The 21,140-nt window shown below is 46.2% G+C and overlaps 1 protein-coding gene across 9 annotated transcripts in view; it reads right to left on the bottom strand.

The window, feature by feature from the left end:
* The window catches only part of CFAP61 (cilia and flagella associated protein 61), a 292,210-nt gene that overhangs the window by 124,647 nt on the left and 146,423 nt on the right, over window positions 1-21,140 (bottom strand). For all 9 annotated transcript variants that reach the window (XR_014832901.1, XR_014832904.1, XR_014832903.1 and 6 more), the window contains 2 exons: window positions 19,176-19,303; window positions 257-355 (listed from right to left, as the gene is read on the bottom strand). Coding sequence is in view for 5 of the 9 variants with exons in the window: in XM_085004564.1 (XP_084860690.1) it covers window positions 257-355; window positions 19,176-19,303 (227 nt within the window). In the remaining 4 variants the exon portion in view is untranslated. The remainder of the gene's footprint in view (window positions 1-256; window positions 356-19,175; window positions 19,304-21,140) is intronic.

The raw sequence follows: 21,140 nt of genomic DNA, 5'->3' as shown, positions 1-21,140 counted from the left end.
CAGCCTCTGCCTGATCAGTGCGGATTACAGAGAGCCAGGGGTTTGAGACCCACCCCAGGGAGGTGCCCCATATCTCCCTTGGGGGAGTTGTCTGGTCTGATGCAAATGCAGCCACCAAGCCGCCCTGCCCTGGAGTGTTCCTCAGAACCTGGTGGTGTTGGGTGTCGGGATCACCAGACCCGTCTCAGTTGTTGGGGACAAGGCAGGCGCCCCCCCCCACCTGCCCGCCAGAATGAAAAAGCAAATAGAAACATACTCGCTTGCTAAAAACTTCCTTTGTTCGGTGCCCAGAAGTTTTTTCCCTGGGAGTCCATGGGTTGAAATCAGGGTGAGGTTACTAAACTTCAGGTGAGAGCTAAGGAGAAAAAAAAAAAGAGAGAAAGCACGATTCAGTGAAAGTTCATTACAATGCAATTTAACCTTATTTCATGTGTCATCAACTCTTTTTTTTGTTTTTTTTTTTTTTTGTTTGTTTTTTTAGGGCCATATCTGCAGCATATAGAAGTTCCCAGGCTAGAGGTCAAATTGGAGCTGCAGCTGACAGCCTACACCACAGTCACAGCAACGCGAGATCCAAGCTGAGTCTGTGACCTACACCATAGCTCATGGCAAGGCCAGATCCTTAACCCATTGAGCAAGGCCAGGGATTGAACCTGCATCCTCATGGTTCCTAGTCAGATTTCGTTTCCGTTGCACCACGACGGGACTATTTCTTTGAACTTAGCAACTCTCTTTGCACAAACCTTCCAAGAAAACCAACAGTTTAAATGAGAGAAGGAAGATGGTACAGGAGCAGGTAGTGGCAGAAACTTCCAAAAGCTGTGCCTTTTGATTTTTAAAAATCTGCTTCTCAGAGCAGAACAAAGTACAGCTCCAGATTGGGTGGCAGCAGGTAAATTTGGGTTCAGGCAGCTTCAGTGAGACCTCGTGGAATCCTCACCTCCACAGTGAAAACTTGCTGAGTGCTTATCACCCAGCGCTCTGCACAGCCCTCATTTGGTCCTGCAAGCAGTACAAGGGGTCAGGCATAGCCTTCCTCTATTTTCTTCTGCGGGATGGAGGAGGTGAAGTGATTTGCCCAGGAAGCTGCAGCTGGGAAGTCTGGAGGCAGGCTGTGAACCCAGGCCATCTGGCTTCAGCACCATCTCATCTTCTCTTGGTCTCCACTGCCCTGTAGACCCCAAACTGTTGACAGGGGTCCAGGGATCACCGATTCCCACGGCCAACATTAGCCTTATTACTTTCAGGTGCATGTAATTACTCGCATGGGGGCTGCCGCAGCATCACATAGGAGAAGCTTCTACAGGAGTCCTTTTCAGAGCACAGCCGCCTTCTATTTGCATCAGGCTTTCTTTCCAGGGCCTGACGCACATGCATGGGCAACACCGTAGAGATTTTTGGTTTTTTGGCCACGCCCGCAGCATGTGGAAATTCTAAGGCCAGGGATCGAACCCACGCTACCGCAGTGACCCAAGGCCCAGCAGTGACAACTCCTGATCCTTCACCCGCTGCCACCTGCAGGGAACTCCCAACAGAGATAAATTTTTAAGATGATTTTTGCCGGGGGCCGCAGGCAGGTTTGTATTATCCGTATCCCATACAGAAGAAAATCAAGGTTGGAAACAGTGGGTAATTCCTTCACGGTCACAAGGCTCAGAAGTAGCCAGGCCAGAAAGCTGTGTCCTCTGACCCCAAGTACTGCCTGGAACCAGTCCCCTGAAGGAAGGTGAGTAGTGGGTCTGGTGCCTGTAAGTGGGGGCTCCTTTACACTCCCTGCCTCCGTGTTTCCCTTAAATATTTAAAATATTCCTGCTGCAGATCTGCTCTCCAGCTACAGTCAGCAGCATCTGCTGGGTGAGCTGATCTTCTAGCCTTTAGTAAGAGAAAGATATTTTTTTTCCTTAAAAATCTCTTCTTCGTTCCCCCCCTTCCCTTAAACCCACCAAATGCCAAAAAAAGAAACCTTCTCCAAGGGAGAGGAAAACACCTGCCCTCCTTTCCCAGGAGGAAATTGGAAATTTTCCAAATGTGGAAATGCTATCAATTTACTGACAATCTGTTAAGTACCACTAAAAGCAGGAGACTTTTGGTGACGGCCGGGCCGGCGATGTAATAAACTCAACTGCACCTGACATTTAAAAATAGCTAAATATTATGAAAGGTTTTGCTCCAAAGTCTCAAAGGATGTGTGTCATTTGAGAACGAATACTCTTCTTTGATACAAAGAAAACCAAGCACATCTTATCCTCTAATAATAAGAATAAAAATTTTGAATATGTTCAAATAACATAAAGGTCACAATTAACCCCAACTACTTATGGCTGCCAGTCTGCAAACACACCAATGACAGGCCTTTGATTTATTACTATTTAATGGAAAATGCAAATAATAACACGTGTTTATGTTCACACGTGGTCAGAATTTTTTCGGCTTTGGAGCCTATGAGACCAAAATGTGGCTTATGTTATACTAATAATACAGTTACATGTAGGCCTTTATTACATCTCTATGTGAGTCGGAGGCTTAGTCATCGTCCAGCTATATATACTACAAATCCAAATTTACTACAAATATACTACAAATCCAGCTAACATACTACAAAAACAATCTCTTTGGCACTGAATAACTTGAAGTATCTAACAAAATGGATCACTTGTAAAATACCAAAACCACACTGTATTGCCCCGAATTATGCTATTGTACAATGAAAGATTTTGCCAAAAGATGGGGGGAGGGGCATTTTTTTTATCTATTAAGAACTGAGCTTTCCACTCCTCTTTAGCCTTAGCCAAACTCCTTCTGCTTTCTTCATTGTGGCTCTTCTGGTCCTTTACCCGTCTTCAAGGTCCTACTTTAACCTTCCTCATTCTCAAGTGAGGACATCTCCCACATCGTAGGGAAAATAGAAACTAGCCCCCTAATGAGACCTCCTCCTTCCATGTCCCTTCTTGTCAGCTCCAGATACATCTAAAAGCAGGATCTTCCATCCCCTCTGGTTCAGAAGGAAGGGTTCTCCCACTAACCCTGTCTTGAAGCTCCTCTCCTGTCTTTCCCTCTCCCTATCTTAGCACATTTCTCTTACAACTGGACTTAAGACACCTGGAAATAACCTGATTAGTGCTGATAAGATGGAGCTATGAAGTCAGCACTTCTCAATGTGCCTTCCGTTCTCAAGGTGAGCTCAGGTCCAAGGTGGCTCCTGAAGCTCCAGCCATCACATCCTACATCCACATTGCAGGCAGAAGGGTAAAAAGGGCTGAAAGTCTCATATGACATTTCTACTGACATGGCAGAACTTAGTGACAAGGCCACATGAAGCAGCTAGGGAGGCTGGAAAATTTGGTTTTTCAAAGAGAAATACAGTGGGTTCTCTAAGAAACACCCTTCCTTGGGATGTTTTATCAAGGACAAAGTACAGAATGAACACTGGGAGGCAACTAGAAATCTCTATGCACTGACTCATAAAGGAAGGATGGGTGGGGATGAGGGAAAACCCTTGTATCACTCGGGGTCCAAGCAGGAAGTAGACAGCACATCTGCTGGGTTTGATGGAATGAAGGCAGAGGGGAGTGCAGGGACCAGTAATGGTGGGTGGGGTGCCACTGGTGATAGGAATCCTGAGAAGCAAGGGACAGAGGAAATGGGGACCACTGGGGCCATGGAGGAGCCAGGAGCTGCCACCGCAGATATGCTATCTGACACACACTGTCTTAGGGTTCTCTTTGCTGACTGCTTTCTTCACCAGCTCCTCCTCCATGGCCCAGCTATCCTTTGCCAAGTTTCCCAGGATCCATGCCCATCCCCTAGGTCTGAGATCAACCACCATGACTTCATCTTACATCTTCACACTACAGCTTCCTTCTGAGCTAGAAACCTAATCTCCAAATGCCCATCAGTCCTAATGTGGCCACTCCACAGGCTTCCCAAATTCAACACACATCCAAACAAAGGTCCTTGTAGCCCTATCTCACTCCTTTATCTCCATCAAAAGATACAGGCAACTGATCACCTCTCAAGTTAAGGAATTTGGGAGCCAACCTCAGGTTTCTATCCTCCTTCTCCCTTCCCTCAACTGGTCACCACCTCCAGTCATGTTCATGCTGTCCACATCTCTTGAATACCTGACAGCTGCCATTGACAGGACAGGCTGCCTTAGCTCACCTTCTTGCCTAGAGGAAACAGTCTCAGGGTTAGTCTCCCTGGCATAAGTCTCTCTCCTGCCCATCTTCCACATAGCTACTGGAAACCTCTCTTTACATGAAATCCAATCTCAATGGATCCTGGCTTTAAAGTCCCCATGTTTGTTCACCATTTTGGCAGATGCATAACAGCGCATCTGAGACCATGGGCCTTGGAATCAGAGTGCTTCTTCACTGGACTTCTGGCTCGAACACTATCTAGTCCCCTGACCTTGAGCAAGTTTTTAACCTCTCTGGCTCAGTTTCACCATCTGTAAAATGGAAACAACCTAGCTCCTCGTCGAGGTGCTGTGGGGGTTAAATTATATGTATATAAAACTTTACATATATATAAAATGCTTAGAATATTGCCCACTGCCCTATTATATATATATATATATGTAAAATGCTTAGAATATTGTCTGCTGCATAGAACATTTTCAATGAATGTTAACAATTCATTTCTATGACCAAAATGTTAAGTCCAAATTCATGATTATGCTATATCAGGCCCTTATGGTTGGGGCCTAACATACCTCCTAGCCTTCTCTGTAACATCACGCTTTCTGATGTTCCATGATGGTTCCCTGCCTCTTTCATGACTTTATATGAAATTACCATCAGCATTTCCATTTTATCCCCAACCTCCTATCTTGCTGTGACAGCAATCTCTGCCATCTGATTTAGAAACATCCAAATCTTTCATTTCTTCAATTTATAACTATCTAAGAGCATCAGTCCAAAATCATGATGTTTATAATGTTCAAATAGACTTTAGCTCTTCTGAGAGTGAAATCTGGAGCGAAAACATTTGAGACTTTGATTCTGATTACCTATAAATATTCAAAAAGTGCCTGCACGCTCACAGCAGAGTGGGTCTCGGGGTGCATCTTGGGTTTGGACATGTGTTAGATGTGACGGTGGGAGCAGCAGAACCTCAGAAAAAGCATAACCTCAGATCCAATGGTAACAGCTTGATGTATATAAACAAAATCCCACATCACTGTGAGCTCTCTGCTCTGAAATCAAAGGTCACCGTGTCATGGAACAAGAGCATAAAAAAGTTCAAGTGCTCAGGCCAATGAAACATTAAACAAGTGCACCTGCATTTTCACAGCAGCTAATTCCAGTGGGGATTTCACGTTGCTGTGGATACAAAGGGAGGAACAGCTCAGAGATACTTGTAAAGCAAGAGGTGGGGGATTAGAGTATCCAGGGAAATAAGTAAAAGGTATTGCATTTCATTCCATGCTTCGGGAGGACAGCTACAAAATTAGGTCTAAACATCCTTATCCTTCAAATAAAGAGGGTCATGTTGCCAATTTACTGTGAGCATGATACAAGAAACATAAAACTTTTCAGGTTGCTTACCTTTCTGGGCGGTAGAAACCTGTCAACCTGCCAGGCGAATGCTTATTGTTTTTCATTGTTATGTTTTTGCTGATTTTCTCTCTCTCTATTTATTTATTGCCTTTTTTTTTAGGGCCACACCTGTGGCATATGGAGGTTCCCAGGCTAGGGGTTGAATCAGAGCTGTAGCCACCAGCCTATGCCACAGCCAGAGCAACACACCATAGCCACAGCAATGCCAGATCCGAACTGCATCTGTGACCTACACCACATCTCACGGCAACACTGGATCCTTAACGCACTGAGTGAGGCTGGGGATCGAATCTGCAACCTTATAGTTACTAGTCGGAGTCATTTCCACTGTGCCATAAAGGAAACTCCTCTCTCTCTCTCTCTCTTTTTTTTTTTTTTTTTTTTTTTTTTTTTGGTGGGTTGGGGGTGTTGGAACATAGCAAGGACAATCAAAGGAAGTGATTTGATTAACTGTTTTCGGTAATGCTTTTATTTGAACAAATAGGCAATGTAGAGGGCAAATAACCCACATCAATCTAAATGTTACAAATTAATTTACTAAAATCTCTGCTTTCCGAATTGTTCAAAACAATGACAAAGATATTTGCCACATGGCAGTAAATCCAGCTCAAGATAGATATTCAACCTAACTGCACCAATCAAAGAATAACTCAGACTTCATTTGGTCTTAATAATACCACATAATTTCACAACATTAGTGATAAAGTGATAGGATTTAAAAGTTAGGAGTTATTAGGAGTTCCCATTCAGCAGAAATGAACCCAACAGTATCCATGAGGATGCAGGTCTGATCCCTGGCCCCACTCAGTGGGTTAAGGATCTGGTGTTGCTGTAAGTTGTAGTATAGGTTGCAGATACATCTTGGATCCTGCATTGCTGTGGCTGTGGTATAGGTCGGCAGCTGCAGTTCCCATCTGACCCCTAGCCTGGGAACTTCCATATGCCACAGGTGCAGCCCTAAAAAAATAAAATAAAATATTAGGAGTTATGTAAACTTCCAATATTAGAAAAAATATAGGGCAAAACAAATCAAAACAAAACATTTATAACTATGAGGACAGAAACAATTAAGAGAATCTAGTTTCTCTTTGAAAAATATCTAACTTCCTTCAGCAGTATTTTTTCTGCTTAGATCACAGAAGAGATTTTTGGACAACGTCCTTGACTACTGACTTCATTTTTGTAGTGTGAGTAAAAATAACCCAGCAGCCGCATGCACGGCTGCAAAGGCCTGCCCAGTAACAGCCCACTCTGCCTCCAGGGGGAGACCAGAGGGTAGAGGCTTGTGTTCTAGGATTGTGGCTCCTCCAGAAGGGGTGGAGGGTTCATCCTGCACAGATGCCCTGCCATGGAAGACCCCGCAGGAACCAGGATGGAGCCCAGAGAGACAGGCCAAGGAGCAAGTCTCATAAGCCTGCCTGAGTCCAGGCTTGTGTCCTAAAGGATGCTAAGTCAACACTGGCCCCAACAAGAAGGTACGGTCCCCTGGCTGCCGTGACCCTGCATGCTCCGTGGATTCTCCAGGGACCTGGTGGCAGGGGAGGGGGCTGGTGGCCAGGGTAAGGGGTTGGGGCAAAGCTTTGGGGATTCGGGATCCCAGATAAAAATCATATGTACCTCTGTGTGAAAGTAAAACATACATCCTTACTGAAAAAGAGAAAGTGAGTGTCATGTCTGAAATGTCCATTGAACAAATAAGGATAAAAGTGGGGGAGTTTTAGGAGTTCCTGTCATGGCTCAATGGAAATGAATCTGACTAGCAACCATGAGGACACAGGTTCAGTCCCTGGCCTCACTCAGTGGGTTGAGGATCTGGCGTTGCCGTGAGCTACGGTGCAGGCCAGCAGCTACAGTTCCAATTTGACCCCTAGCCTGGGACCCTCCATATGCCTCGGGTGAGGCTGTAAAAAGACAAAATAAACAAACAAATAAATAAATAAAAATGGGGAGTTTCCGTTAAAAAAGAAAAAAAGACTAAAATGAAACTGAGTTTTGCTTTATGACTAGGGGGAAACAGTACCTGATGACTTCATCTCTTTATACATGAAGTAAAAAAGTCATCCATTTACCTTTGAGCATATACAAGATGTAAACACCAAGACGGCAGCTAAAAAAGACCGGTTGGGAAGAGAGGCGACAAAGTACCAGACAAAAATCTATCGTCCCCCAAGGATGGAGAAACAGAGCATCTTGGGAATTCAAGACAAGTGATATCACTCCCTCCAGGAGGGTAAAGAAGGGTTTGATGTTTGGACAAATGCTGGTGGTTAGGAAGCCTTTGTTAAGGCCACGAGGGCAGGTTTCCTCACGCTTGGCAGGGCTATCTTCTGGAGTCCTCAGTCCTGATGGTGAATACTTTGCCCATGAAGTTCGGTCAAACGCTTTCTACCAGGTCCAATCCAGCAGGTAAATACTGTGAATGTGGGGTCGTGACCTCAGCTGTGCCATATTTAATGCTACAATAATAACTACACCTGATAAAGCCCGGAAGTAATGAGAGCACTTACAAGTTATATGATTTGTTAAGAATTACGAAATGTGGTTTGGAAAACAAGCCCAGAAAAACTGTTCGGTTATGATAAGCAGTCCGAGGGAGAAACAGATTTCCTTACTGGTAAGGCTGCCAAGTTTGAGGAAATGGTTACTCAACGCGGCTGCATGTCAGAATTACCTGGAGAGTCTTAAAAATACACATTCCTGGGGCCCCCTCTAGCCCTGCTGAATTCTAACCACAGGAAGAGAGGCCCAGGAAACTGTCTTTTTATATAACTACCACCTCCCCACCCTTACTCCCAACCCCCCAGATAGCTCTGATGTACAGAACTGGAGTCTGGAATTTTCACACTATTGCTTAGAGCAAAAGTTACTTAACATTAACCCTGGAAGCTGGTTCACAACATTTTTCCTCACCACAATTCTTAAACTCAAACAGGTAATTATTATTATTATTATTATTATTTGGTCTTTTCATGGCGTACCGCGTCACATGGAGGTTCCCAGGCTAGGGGTCCAATGGGAGCTGCAGCTGAAGCCTACGCCACAGCCACAGCAACACCAGATCTAAGCCACATCTGTGACCTACACCGCACCTTGAGGCAACAACGGATCTTTAAACCACTGAGCGAGGCCAGGGAGCGTACGCACTTCTTCACGGACACCATGTAGAGTTCTTAACCCACTGAGCCACAACGGATATTCCTCAAGCATTTTTTTCCAAGCCCGAGCGCCTTACCATGCTGGTGGTGTTGGAAAGACTCTGGTCACCCCTTTGAAAGGAACTCTCCTCAGAGAACTATAGACAGAGACAGACTCTGCTGCATCTTGCACCGCGGCGGGGACACTTCTGTTTCCCAGAGAGGATGGCTCCGGGCGGCTCTAAGGAAGACCCCTCCCTGAGTTTCCACCCAATATCAAGTGTGTAGGGCAGGGGGTGAGGGATGGGACTCCCTAACTCATCTGGCATGTGAGGACACCTCTATTCGCTTGTACCTGGAGAGAAGAATCCAGTTCACGGCATCCTAGCCTTAGTCCTCCCTCTGCAGGGAGGAGTGATTGTGACTGTTGGATCGGAGCGGAGGAGGGTGACAGGGTGTGACTGAGGTGTCCTCTGTCTTTTGGGGGAGTGAGGCTACATATGAGCATCCCAGGAGGGCTTGTCAAAACACAAACTACTGGGCTTCATTCCGAGTTTCAGCTATAGCTGGTCTGTGGTGGGACCTGACAGCTTGCAAGGGATGTAGATGCTGGTAGTCCTGGGACAGCATTTTAGGAGCTGCGGTTCAGGGGTTCCCGTTGTGGCTCAGCGGGTTCAGGACCCAGCACTATCTCCATGAGGATGTGTGTTTGATCCCTGGTCCCTCTCAGTGGGTTAAGGATCTAGTATTGCTGTGAGCTGTGGTGTAGGCCGCAGACATGGCTCGGATCTGGTGTTGCTGAAGCTGTAGTATAGGCTGACAGCTGCAGCTCCAATTCAACCCCTAGCCAGAGAACTTCCATATGCTGCAGGTACAGCTTTAAAAAAAAAAAAAACAAAAAGAAAAAAGAAAAAAAAGAGGAACCACTGTCTTGGGAACAGACAAGTGAGGGGTTTGAGTACTCAAGAAAGGAGGGTACAGTTTAGTTTCAGTTTCTGTGAAGGAAGTATATGATCCTATTAAATATGTGAAGGACATGAGTAAGGACAAATATTTGTCTTGGCCTTCTTTTTTTTTTTTTCTGTGCTTGCAACAAGTGGAAGTTCTGGGGCCAAGGACTGAACCTGCACCACAGCAGTGACCCAAGCCACTGCAGTGACAAGGCCGGATCCCGCTGAGCCACACAGGAACTCCTTGGCCTTGTTTTAATGCAGCAGAATGCCTGGACTCGGGGCGGGGGGAGCAGTCAGAGCCCCCAAAGACTCACATGACAAATCCAAGGTTAATGGTGGAACAGAGGCCACAAGAATGTCCAGATTAAGATTTATGAACCATCCAAACATCAGAAAAGGAGCTGAGAAATGTGCATAAGAAATATCCATAAGACAGAGATAGTCAGCTGGAGCCACAGAAGAGGCCCTTGTGACCATGGATGATGCCATAAGGCATATGGGGGACCCCCTTGCAAGTCTGGGGAAGCAGCTAAAAGAGCCCTGCATACCCCAGCTTTCTCTAGAGCCCAGCAGTTTTGCAAAATGGAAACATCACTGGTATGTTCATAGCAGCACTATTCACAATAGCCAAGACATGGAAACAACCTAAGTGTCCACTGACAGATGAATGGATTAAGAAGGTGTGGTATATATATATATATATATATATATATATATATATATATATATATACATACACACACACACACAATGGAATACTACTCAGCCATAAAAAGAACAAAATAATGCCATTTGCAGCAATGTGGTTGGAAGTAGAGACTCTCATACTGAGTGAACTAAGTCAGAAAGAGAGACAAATACCATATGATATCACATATCTGAAATCGAATATATGGCACACATGAACCTATCTACAGAAAAGAAACAAACTCAGGGACCTAGAGAACAGACTTGTGGTTGCCAAGGGGCAGGGGGAGGGAATGGGATGGACTGGAAGTTTGGGGTTAGTAGATGCAAACTATTGCATTTGGAGTGGGTAAGCAATAAGATCCTGCTATATAGCAGAGGGAATTATACCTAGTCACATCAGGTGATGGAACGTGATGGAGGATAATGTGAGAAAAAGAATACGTGTGTGTGTGTGTGTGTGTGTGTGTGTGTGTGTGTGTGTGTGACTGGATCACTTTGCTGTATAGCAGAAATTGACAAAACTTTGTAAATCAACTATAATAGAAAAAATAAAAATCTAAAAAAAGAAAAGAAGAGCATAAACCTCTTAAAAAAAAAAAAATCACACGGTGTGGGGCTGCTGGCTTGGTCCTCCGGATGTTAAACCAGAGATGGTGGCTGTTCTAACCATGTCTGTGCCAGATGAAGAGCTCACCCAAGGCGCAGGTGCCAATACTACTGGGAACGCCCCTGATTCACCCCTAGTCCTTGGGGAAGAGGGCACCTCCCACATTGCTCTCTCCAATCAGCTCTCTCATTGGGAGGACAAGGCTCCGCTTCCCAACCTGGATATGCAAATACGAGCAGGGCGGACAGTCAGTCTGGTAAGTACTGGGCACTTGGCCTTTCTAGGTGCTCTGCCCTCCTGCCAGTGTGGGAGGAGAGGTGGTGCTTTCTCACTGCACAGGTGTGGAAGCGGGAGGATCAGAGGTGTCGGATGGTCTACCTGGGCCCCATCAGTCATGGCATAGCGCTAGCTTCACCCCAACTCAGCACTTCCTGGTTCCTAACAGTGGCGTGAAAACACAGACCCCAGCCTCCTACCCCTGGTTTCTGACTCAGTGCTTACAGGGTGGGCCCTGTGCTGGCATTGCTAACAGGCTTTCAGGTGACGCTGAAGGTATCTAACTTTACCTCCATCCCAAAGAAGAAATCAAGTATCTCCTTCCAGCAGAGGTGTGGGGGGAGGGAGTGGAACACCTGGGTTCTCTCTAGGGCTGCGAGGATGCCCGGGGAGAGAGGTGGCCGGGAGACCGCCGCACAGTCTTCCTGTCTGGCCCTGCTCGCCTCTGCCTTTGTCCAGGCCCACGGGCCTTATAAAGGGCAACTGTGTGAACAGTAAGAGAGGAGAACAAACACGAGAAACCGGGCCAGCAAGGGGTCCATCCGCACCCCAAGCAAACAGTCCTGCCATCCCAGAGTCACCCCTGAGTGTGGCAGCTGCGGGGACAGGCTGGAAGCACAGCCCAGGGTGACCACATGGACAGGAGCTGCTGGGTAAATACCCAGCTTCGTCAGGAACAAAGGGGCTGCTCCCAACTGTGCCCTCCGAGGTCCCGGGTGGGTGACACTGAGCCTTGTTGCCCGCAGTGACCAGAAGGCTCATGCTTTGGGGCTTGGCTGACACTCCTGCCTGTCCCATGTCACCTGCTGGCTCAGGTGGTCGCCAGGGATCACTCCCAAATAAACTACTTGCAAAAATTCTTTGTCGCCATCCTCACAGGAACGCAAACCAAGACAGGTGCCAAGGTTGTCATCGGCAAATGATCTGATGGCAGAGGATGGAGGCCGAGTGGGCAAGTCTGCTCCTAGTCTCTGTGTGTTTTGTGGGATCGAGAAGAATCCAGTACCTACCAAACGGCCTTTATCCCAGAGACCCCCAAATGGCAAAAAAGCTGACCCCCCCAAATCCTGATATTCCTCAAAGACGTTTACTTTTCTTTTGTTCTGAGGAGTCTCCAACGTGAGTCATAGGAGATGAGAAAGTTATCCTGAAGTGAGTGGATAACTCACTTATGAGTTATCAAATGTGAACAGTTTCAGTGAGTGGACAGTTTCAGTAAATGAAGAGACTTCGTTTAACCTTTGTTATAGGCAGACCTTGGAGATACTGCAGGTCTGGTTCCAGACTCACAATAAAGCAAGTATTGCAATAAACTGAGTTGCATGATTTTTGTTCTGGTTTCCCAGTGCATGTAAAGTGATGTTTACACTACAATGCAGTCTGTTTGGTGCGCAACAGCACTCTGTCTAAAAAAACAATGTAGGAGTTCCCGTTGTGGCTCAGAAGAAACAAATCTGACTAGTATCCATGAGGACGAAGGTTCGATCCCTGGTCTTGCTCAGTGGGTTAAGGATCCGGCATTGCCATGAGCTGTGGTGTAGGTTGCAGGCGCAGCTCAGATCTGGTGTTGCTGTGGCTATGGTGTGGGCTGGCAGACACAGCTCCGATTTGACCCCTAGCCTGGAAACCTCCATATGCCACTGAGGACATATCCCTAAAAAGACAAAAATAAATACATAAATAAACAATGTACACACCTTAACTCAAAAATACTTTTTTTGCTAAAAAATACTAGCCATCATCTGACAATGCAGGGTTGCCACAAACCTTCAATTTGTAAACAAACAAACAAAAAAACCGTATCTGTGAAATACAATAAAACCAAGAGGTACCTATGCATTTCAATATTGAAATCAGATTAGGAATCCTGCTTGTGACCAGGAATGCCAGGGGCAACTCTGGGTCAGTATTTTCTGGAGGCAGAATGTCAGGTCACCTGCCTGGGGAGGCTGTGCCTCTGAGCCTGACTGTCCCCCCACCCCACCCCCAGGCCATCAGAAGGGCCTCTGCATCCACCCCAGCAGGCCCCCAGGTGATGCCAATGGAACAAGATGGCAAGATGTGACCTGCTCCCCAGCACGTGCCACCAGCCAGGCCGCTTGCAGGTCCCTGGTATTGAAAGGGCAATGGGAGCAAGCACGTGACCATCAGCGCATGTGGCAGAGACCGACAGCAGGGAACAATGACAGCCCCCAACCTGTTCACTGGGGCACAGCTCTGAGATCAGCACGTAGCACTGACTATTTAATTAGTCACCTAATTAGTGACAGGCCACACTGAAGGCTTCAGATGTCCTTAGACAAATGTAAAGATAAAAAGCCTCATTAAGCCGCACACGCTCGGTGGCTGCTCCGATCCCACAGCTGCGCCGGATGCTGTGTGGTCCCGCACGGCCCCCTGACACGTGTTACGGGCATCCAGCCACAACCTCGGCTTCACAAACGCACCCTGTAGTCCTGAGCTGCTCTTAGTTACACTGTCACACCCACCTGGCTGAGGGATCAATGCTTACATGAGATGATGTGGTGGGCATTTTGAGACTACTCTTCCTGGTGGTGGAAGTGGAAGGTGGGGTGGGGGTGGGCTCTGGCACCCACCAGAGCTTTCCACAAGCTGGAGCACATCCTCCTCTAACCCCCAGAGTTGCCGAGACTCCACCCAGGGCTGCTTTCAGTCACTGTCATCTCAGGATCCATTCACACCTGCTACTCTACCTTCACAGGCTCCTCAAGAGACTCTTTACATCAGAATTGAATTAGGAGGGTTCCCATTGTGGCCCAGCAGGTTGAGAACCCAACTAGTATCCATGAGGATGTGGGTATGATCCCTGGCCCCTGCAAGAGGGTTAAGGATCTTGCATTGCCATGAGCTGTGGGGTAGGCCACAGACATGGCTCGGATCCTGTGTTGCTATGGCTGTGGTATAGACTGGCAGCTGCAGCTCCAATTCGACCCCTAGCTTGGGAATGTCCATATGCTGCAGATGAGGTCTTAAAAACCAAAAAAAAAAAAAAAAAAAAATTGAATTAGGAAAGATTTTAAAATAATGGATTAAAAGGAACTGCTCCGTAATTAGGAGTAAATAATATAATACACAAAGCATTGAGACATACGAGCTGAAACAGAATCAAATCGAACTGCTTCAGCTCAATGAGTTGATGCCCAAGACCAAGAGAAGAATTCTTAGAATTCTGGAGACTGAAATGCCTATGTGGGACACTGGCTGGGACGGTGTCTGACATCCTGTGTTTCTAACAAGCTCCTGGGTGACGCTGATCCTGCTCGAGTCCAGACCAGACTTTTGAGTAAAAGGCATAAAACATGAGTTTACAGACCCGGTTCCTGCCCCTTTCTTGGTAGAGAATTTCCATCTTTCTTTAAAATTAAAAAAAAAAAAAAAAAAAGATTTAGGAGTACTTTTGTGGAAAGGCTGACACAGTCAAAGCATTACATTAGTGGAGGTGGGCAGGACCAGACCTGGCATGAAAAGTGAGAAAATATGACTGGTAATCAGCTTTGCAGAAAGAAGCCCCTGGCTTTCTGGAAAGAAGTTTCAGATGTCACTCTCTTCCGGGGACGAGCATTTCCCTGACAGATGAGAGAAGCACCTCTTGGAACCTGGCCCTAGATTCAAGAATAGGGAGTTCCCCCTAGGCCTCTGACATGGTTGGTTCAGACCTTAGAGTGACAGCACCTAGAGGCTGGCAGGACCACACCCTTCCGCCCCTCAGCAGGAGAGGAGGGTGGGACCATCTCACTGGTTCTCAGCAGAGGTGGGCTGATGGACGAGGCCAAGATCCTTCTGCCAAAAACTAATGTTTGGAATTTTAAAGAAGTCTTATTCATTCAAGTACTGAGAAGGAAACGCCTATGCTGCCCAAGCCAAAGCTTCCCATCCCGGAGAGTCAGGCAGCAAAACAAACACAACCTATGGGTCGTGAGAACCTTAATTTCCATAACCAGGAGCCTCTGCAATGACCTGAGCCACTGCAGTTGGAGTCTTAGATCCATCACCTGAATATCTTGGGCCTGAGGGAAAACAGATAACTCACAGCAAAGTGACTTGAGGGAAAACAGATAACTCACAGCAAAGTGACTTAAGGGTTGCCTCACTCCCCAATTCGCTGCCTTTTATTCCATAGGATCGGGGGGCGGCTTCCTCCTCTATGCCCTCACACCCAACAAAGCTCGCCCCAGTCCTGCCCTGCTCTGCTCCTGATTCCTCCTATGGGGTGCAGGCCCCAGCAGGGCAGGTGATGGGGAAAGAAGGCCAGGCTGTGAATTCCTGCAGGTGGGGCCTGGGGGTCTGAACATGCTCCCGCCTACCCCTGCTCCCTGTGGACTTGCTTGGGCACAGCACCCTCAGAAGACAAATGCACAAGACCTGGGCTGGGGGACAAATTAGCTGAGCCTTACCTCCACCCTGAATCATCCTGCACCCTTGCTCTTCTGTGTCAGCTGCCCGGGGCCTCGGGAGGGTGGATGGAGACAGCAAAGTCTAAGGGCAGGGCTGCCACTCAGCCAGCGCTGGGAGATTCACCAGGACTGGGAGAATGGGGAGGACCATAAGGGTGGCTGGTGTATGTCCCTAGAAAATGCCTGTCCCCTGTGTCGCCCAGCAACGGAATGCCCAGCAGACCTCCCCCATTGTAAGGACAAGAAGTAGATGCCAGGCAACCCATAGGCCTGACCACCAGACAAGAAGGTGTGTCCATGCAGGTGTACCTGTGGGTGGGTAGCAGCTGAGGACCAGGCAGAATGTTGTACCAAGAAACAAAACCCCAAGGAGTTCCTGCCATGGTGCAGTGGGTTAAGACTCCAACTGCAGTGGCTCAGGTCATTGCAGAGGCTCAGGTTGGATCCTCAGCCCAGCACAGTGGGTTAAAGAATCCAGCATTGCTGCAGCTGTAGCTCACACCTGCAGCTTGACTCAATTCCTGGCCTGGGAATTTCCACATGCCATGAGTGTGGCCATAAAAAGAAAACAAAAACCAAAAAACCCCCGAACATCCCCTCCCCACATGGAGCTCACATCCTGGTGTGTGTATTAGTTGGTGACTTTGGGCAAATGATATCAGCACCCCCAGTAGCTCCTTGGCACTTGGGGAGAGAAGAGCAGGACACAGGCAAAGAATTTTCTCAAGGACTCCTTCTGTGTCTTTGAAGAGGAGCCTGAAGGCACCAGGCAATTTTTCTGCATGTAAATAATATTAGAACAAAGAGTTGTGCCTGTCTTGTCACCAGATGACAGGATTACCAGATTTTCTAGAAAAAGAGGTTGCTGTACTGGGCCTCAAATGGATTTTCCAGGAACCACGGTGCCCCCGCTGAGTTTAATAATGCAGGGTAGGCACAGAAGGAGGGCGGTTTTCCTAAATCTCACCTCCAAAATGTGGATTTAATCCTCAGTGGGGGTCAGTGTTTGGTGAAAACTGTGTTTCTTCAATTTTATTCCAACTCAAATCATTTAGAAAAATCTAGTTCAAATGGCAATTAACCTGGTAAAGTAAAATATGCAGCAGGTTACTATGGTGATTGCTGATTTGAAATAATTAGAGAAAATAATGAGAAAACTATTTCCTCTCTTTAGGATTAGAGGTCTGTAAACTGACACCAGTCTATTTTTAGTGTAAGTAATCTGAGTAACAATGATAGAGAATTATGAGTACGCTAAAATGCTTTAAAAAGCTCTGTCTGATTGAGGAATTTAATCAACCAAGTACTTATATCACAATTTATACTTGTCTTTATTAAATCTAAGTTGATTCCACGAAAAGAAAATTATATGTGTATATCTTAATGTAATCATTTTAAATAAGACATAATGACTGGGTATACGGCTAAATGAAGATTTAAGACCTGTTTATGATAACTTCTTGACTACAATAGTTTCACGACTTCCCCCTGCTCGTTCCTCATTCAGGAAACGGCTGCTCACAATTGCTGTTCAGAGTCCCAGGTGAAGCGATCTGTCAGAACAAGGAAAGCCCTCAAACTACAGAGTGGCGTGTGCAGGAAAACGCATCTCCCTGGGTGCTTCTCACGCTTCCTCTCTTGCAACAAAAGGCTGCTGGAGATTGACCACGATGTTTAGTTTGATTGTATAACTTGTCACTGGAAAGGATGCTTGACACAGAGTTTGAAGGCAATATTTTTCAGTTTTAGGAGGTTTGGGGTTTTTTTTTTTTGGCTGCACACGTGGCATATGGAAGTTCCCGGGCCAATCACTGAATCCCAGCTGCAGCTATGACCTAAGCCACAGCTGCGACAATGTGGGGCTCTTAACCCACTGTGCCAGGCCAGGAATCAAACCTGTGCCACTGCAGAGATAAAGCCAATCCTTAACCCTCTATGCCACAGCAGGAACCTGAATTTAGAGCATGTGAATTCAGCTGCCAATTTCAATAAGGACATGCAGTTTATTTCTGCTTAACTAGGGGTGCACTCCAGATAACTGAACAAAAGGTCTTTGGTTAAATGTGGAGTCAAAGGAGTAAAATAAGCATCTGGGCTTAGCATATCCACCAAGGACAAGCATCTCCTGGGGCATTTCTTCTGCCCCTCCCTTGTCTAATTGCTCAGCCCTGAGCCTCCACGGAGTCCTGGCAGGGGGGCTTTTCCCCAGCTTCCACTCACTCTGAGCACGTACAGTTTCACACATTTTGCTCAAGTTTCGAATGAGATCCTGAGCAAAAACATTGGAACAAACTGGACTCTCCTAATTTAGGAATCTGGGATTCCCCAGACCAGAGCCTTTAAAAATATCCATGAGGCTTTTTAAAAAATGAGTGAGGAAACTGAGTCTGAGAGAAGTGAAGCACATATCGAGGCCTCCGAGTCGGTGATGGTGGCGCCAGGGTGGGAACCCAAGTTCCTGGACAATCACCCAGGGCTCTTCCCAATAAAGAGATGCTGAAACTGGCTGAGCCCCAGGACAGCTAGTTGGGGCAGCTGAGAAACCTCAGGAATGGGCTCTGCAGGGAAACTGTTCAGTGCTTTGAGGATAATGGAGAACACATCAAAGAGATGCATGCACAGCCGCTGTCCCATGGGGGGTTTACCCTTGTCCCCTGGCACCTAAAATGCAGAGGTTGAAAGAAGGGTCCTGGCCTGTCTGCCACTTCTGAAAGCATGTTTGTGGTGCATACGATCAAAACTGGTCCCAAATTTCCTGATCACATAGCGCACCTGTTAAAATACAAGGTCCTGTGGCCTCCACGGGAGTTTCTGATTCTGCATGTCTACGAGGTCTGGGAATCTACATCTGTAACAAATGCTCTATGTGATTCTTATAATCCAGCCAATAAGGGAAGCTCTAATACAGAAGAGGGGCTAGTAAAACTGCTTCTGGAGGGGGTCAGAGTGAGCACATATGAGGCATTGCAGGCCAAACGGTTTCTATTATGGCCATTTATACCTGCCACTATAAGAAAACCAAAACAACACATAAAAAATACACATGACTATGGTCCCATTAAGCTTTATTTACAAAAGCAGGTGGATCTGCTTTGACCTGCAGGGCGATAGTTCACCAGCCCCTAATCTACCATACTCCCCTGATTCACTAATCCACATAGGCAAGGTAGGTGAGGCAGTAAAAAAAAAACCCTCAAGCCTGCCCTTTTAAGGGAGCCTCTCAGTTATAGGAAGAGAAAGCCCCCTTTAAACACAGATAGGCATTTCCGTCATGGCTCAGTGGTTAATGTATCCAACTAGGAACCATGAGGTTGCAGGTTCAATCTCTGGCCTTGCTCAGTGGGTTAAGGATCCGGCACTGCCGTGAGCTGTGGTGTAGGTTGCAGATGCGGCTCAGATTCTGAGGTGCTGTGGCTCTGGCATAGGCCAGTGGCTACAGCTCCGATTTGACCCCTAGCCTGGGAACCTCCACATGCCTCGGGTGCGGCCCTAGAAAAGACAATAAATAAATAAATAAATAAATAAGGTAAACAACTCACCAAAATACTAGTGTCTCTAGGAAGGAAATTCCAACAGTGGATGCACCAACCACGACAATCTTGGCATTGACAGTTATTTTAGGTTCCAGCGTCAGTTTTCTGTTTGTATGGTTTAAGGCATAACCCAACTGGAAAAAAAAAGTATGAAAACAAAAAGGGACTTGAGAAGAATGCAGCTGACTCCCAAACTGGCAACGACTTAACCAGGATATTACCACTAAATCCAACTGAAAAAATGCCCATGAGCAGCCCCAAGGAAATTTATGGGTAGGTATTTCTAAGAAATTAATGTAAGAATATGGGACTATGCCCAATACCTAGACTGGTTCACATGAAAATGCTGGATTTAGATCATTTGCGTCTTATTGCTGATGGGTGTTTCATATAGAACCAAGGGCCTTGATGATTAGAGACGATAAGGTAAAATAATCCCATAAGAACACTGGCAAGTTGCTCCTGGAGAATCTGTACTTTCATCAAAGATCCCAAGCTTTCCTTCTGTCCAAGGTTTCCCTGAAACCTTGAATGACTAGATGACAATACCTGGTTGCTTGGTGGCAGGTATTAAATCCCATTCAATTCTGCAGCTCTTATACAACTTAACCCAGTACCTTGAGTACAGTAGGTATTCACTAATATTTGCAGAATGACAAACGTGTTGAATGACAAAAATGCATCGGATGATAAGGGTTGTTCAGTTTTTCAAATAACTTAGGGTTAGGGAGACTCTTAGAAACACAGAAAGTGGGAGTTCCCAATGTGGCACAGCAGAAACAAATCCAACTAGTATCCATGAGGATGTGAGTTCAATCCCTGGCCATGCTCAGTGGGTTAAGGATCTGGCATTGCCATGAGCTGTGCTGTAGGTCACAGATATGGCTTGATCCCTTGTGGCTGTGGCATAGGGCTGCAGCTCCATTTTGATCCCAGCCTGAGAACTTCCATATGCCAAAGGTATGGCCCTAAAAAGAAAAAAAAAAAAAAGACAGAAAGAGAAAAAAGAAATACAGAAAGTAATGGGCTATCATTTTAATACTCCTGTTGGAAAATATTACCCAGATTGATCCTTTCAGTTTACTCTCCTGCAGAGGCCTCAGTGGGAACATGAAATGTACAAAGGAAGGTTTCACAAAGGGGTGGCAAGGTACCCTTGAAAGAACTTTAGATTGTGCCAGAAGACCTTAGTTCTATTTTTAATTCATAAACTCAACACACCTTTTTAATTTCATGCTTACTGTGTGTCTGGACAGTAACAAGGTTTACAGCTGACTTTTCATCAGAAGCAATGGAGGTCAGGAGTCAATGGAGTGACATCCACACTAACGCACTCCACTAAGTTAAATTCTCATTACATTTGCATTAACTCATCCTCTAGGTCAAAGACCTTCATATTCTGGTAGACTAAACCAATTTTTAATTTTCTTAAAATTCTGAGACACTAGGAACTGAAAGTCCTGTGGGTTAATGGTAAAGCCTTATGGAAAGCTAGGCTCCCACATGGTGCCCAAGGCAGCATGGGTGCTATCACATGCTTTGCCACTTACTTGGCAACACATGTAATCTAGGGGATAAATCTCCTCTCTCTAGCTATAGCTAGCTGCAACATGGAGGTAAAACAATATCTTGAGCCAAATCAAAATTCAAAAATGAAGTTTGGCGAACTTAGACTCTCTCCATAATTAACATAATTAATATAATTAACATTGCTGCTGCCTCTCAGCATCTATTTTACCCCTACTCCCACCTCTAATGAGGCGCACCATGGATTTTGGAAAAGATTGAACCCTCTTCTATCTTTATGAGGGGGCTCTGATTGACATAAACCAAGTAGCATAATCCCACACTCTTTGCTCAACAACTAGCCCAAGACAGACACTTGACCTATCGTGGCCTAATCAGAGTGACATCCAGGACTTCTTTGTGATAGCTGAAGAAAAGCCTCTTGCCTTCCAGATGGTATAGCCC

Source organism: Sus scrofa, chromosome 17 (genome assembly GCF_054392235.1).
Source record: "Sus scrofa isolate SSC_HxYL_T2T_F1_AM1 chromosome 17, Sscrofa_HxYL_maternal_Yorkshire_Landrace_v2.0, whole genome shotgun sequence".
Lineage (NCBI taxonomy): Eukaryota > Metazoa > Chordata > Mammalia > Artiodactyla > Suidae > Sus > Sus scrofa.
This window is presented reverse-complemented; position numbering and strand designations above follow the sequence as displayed.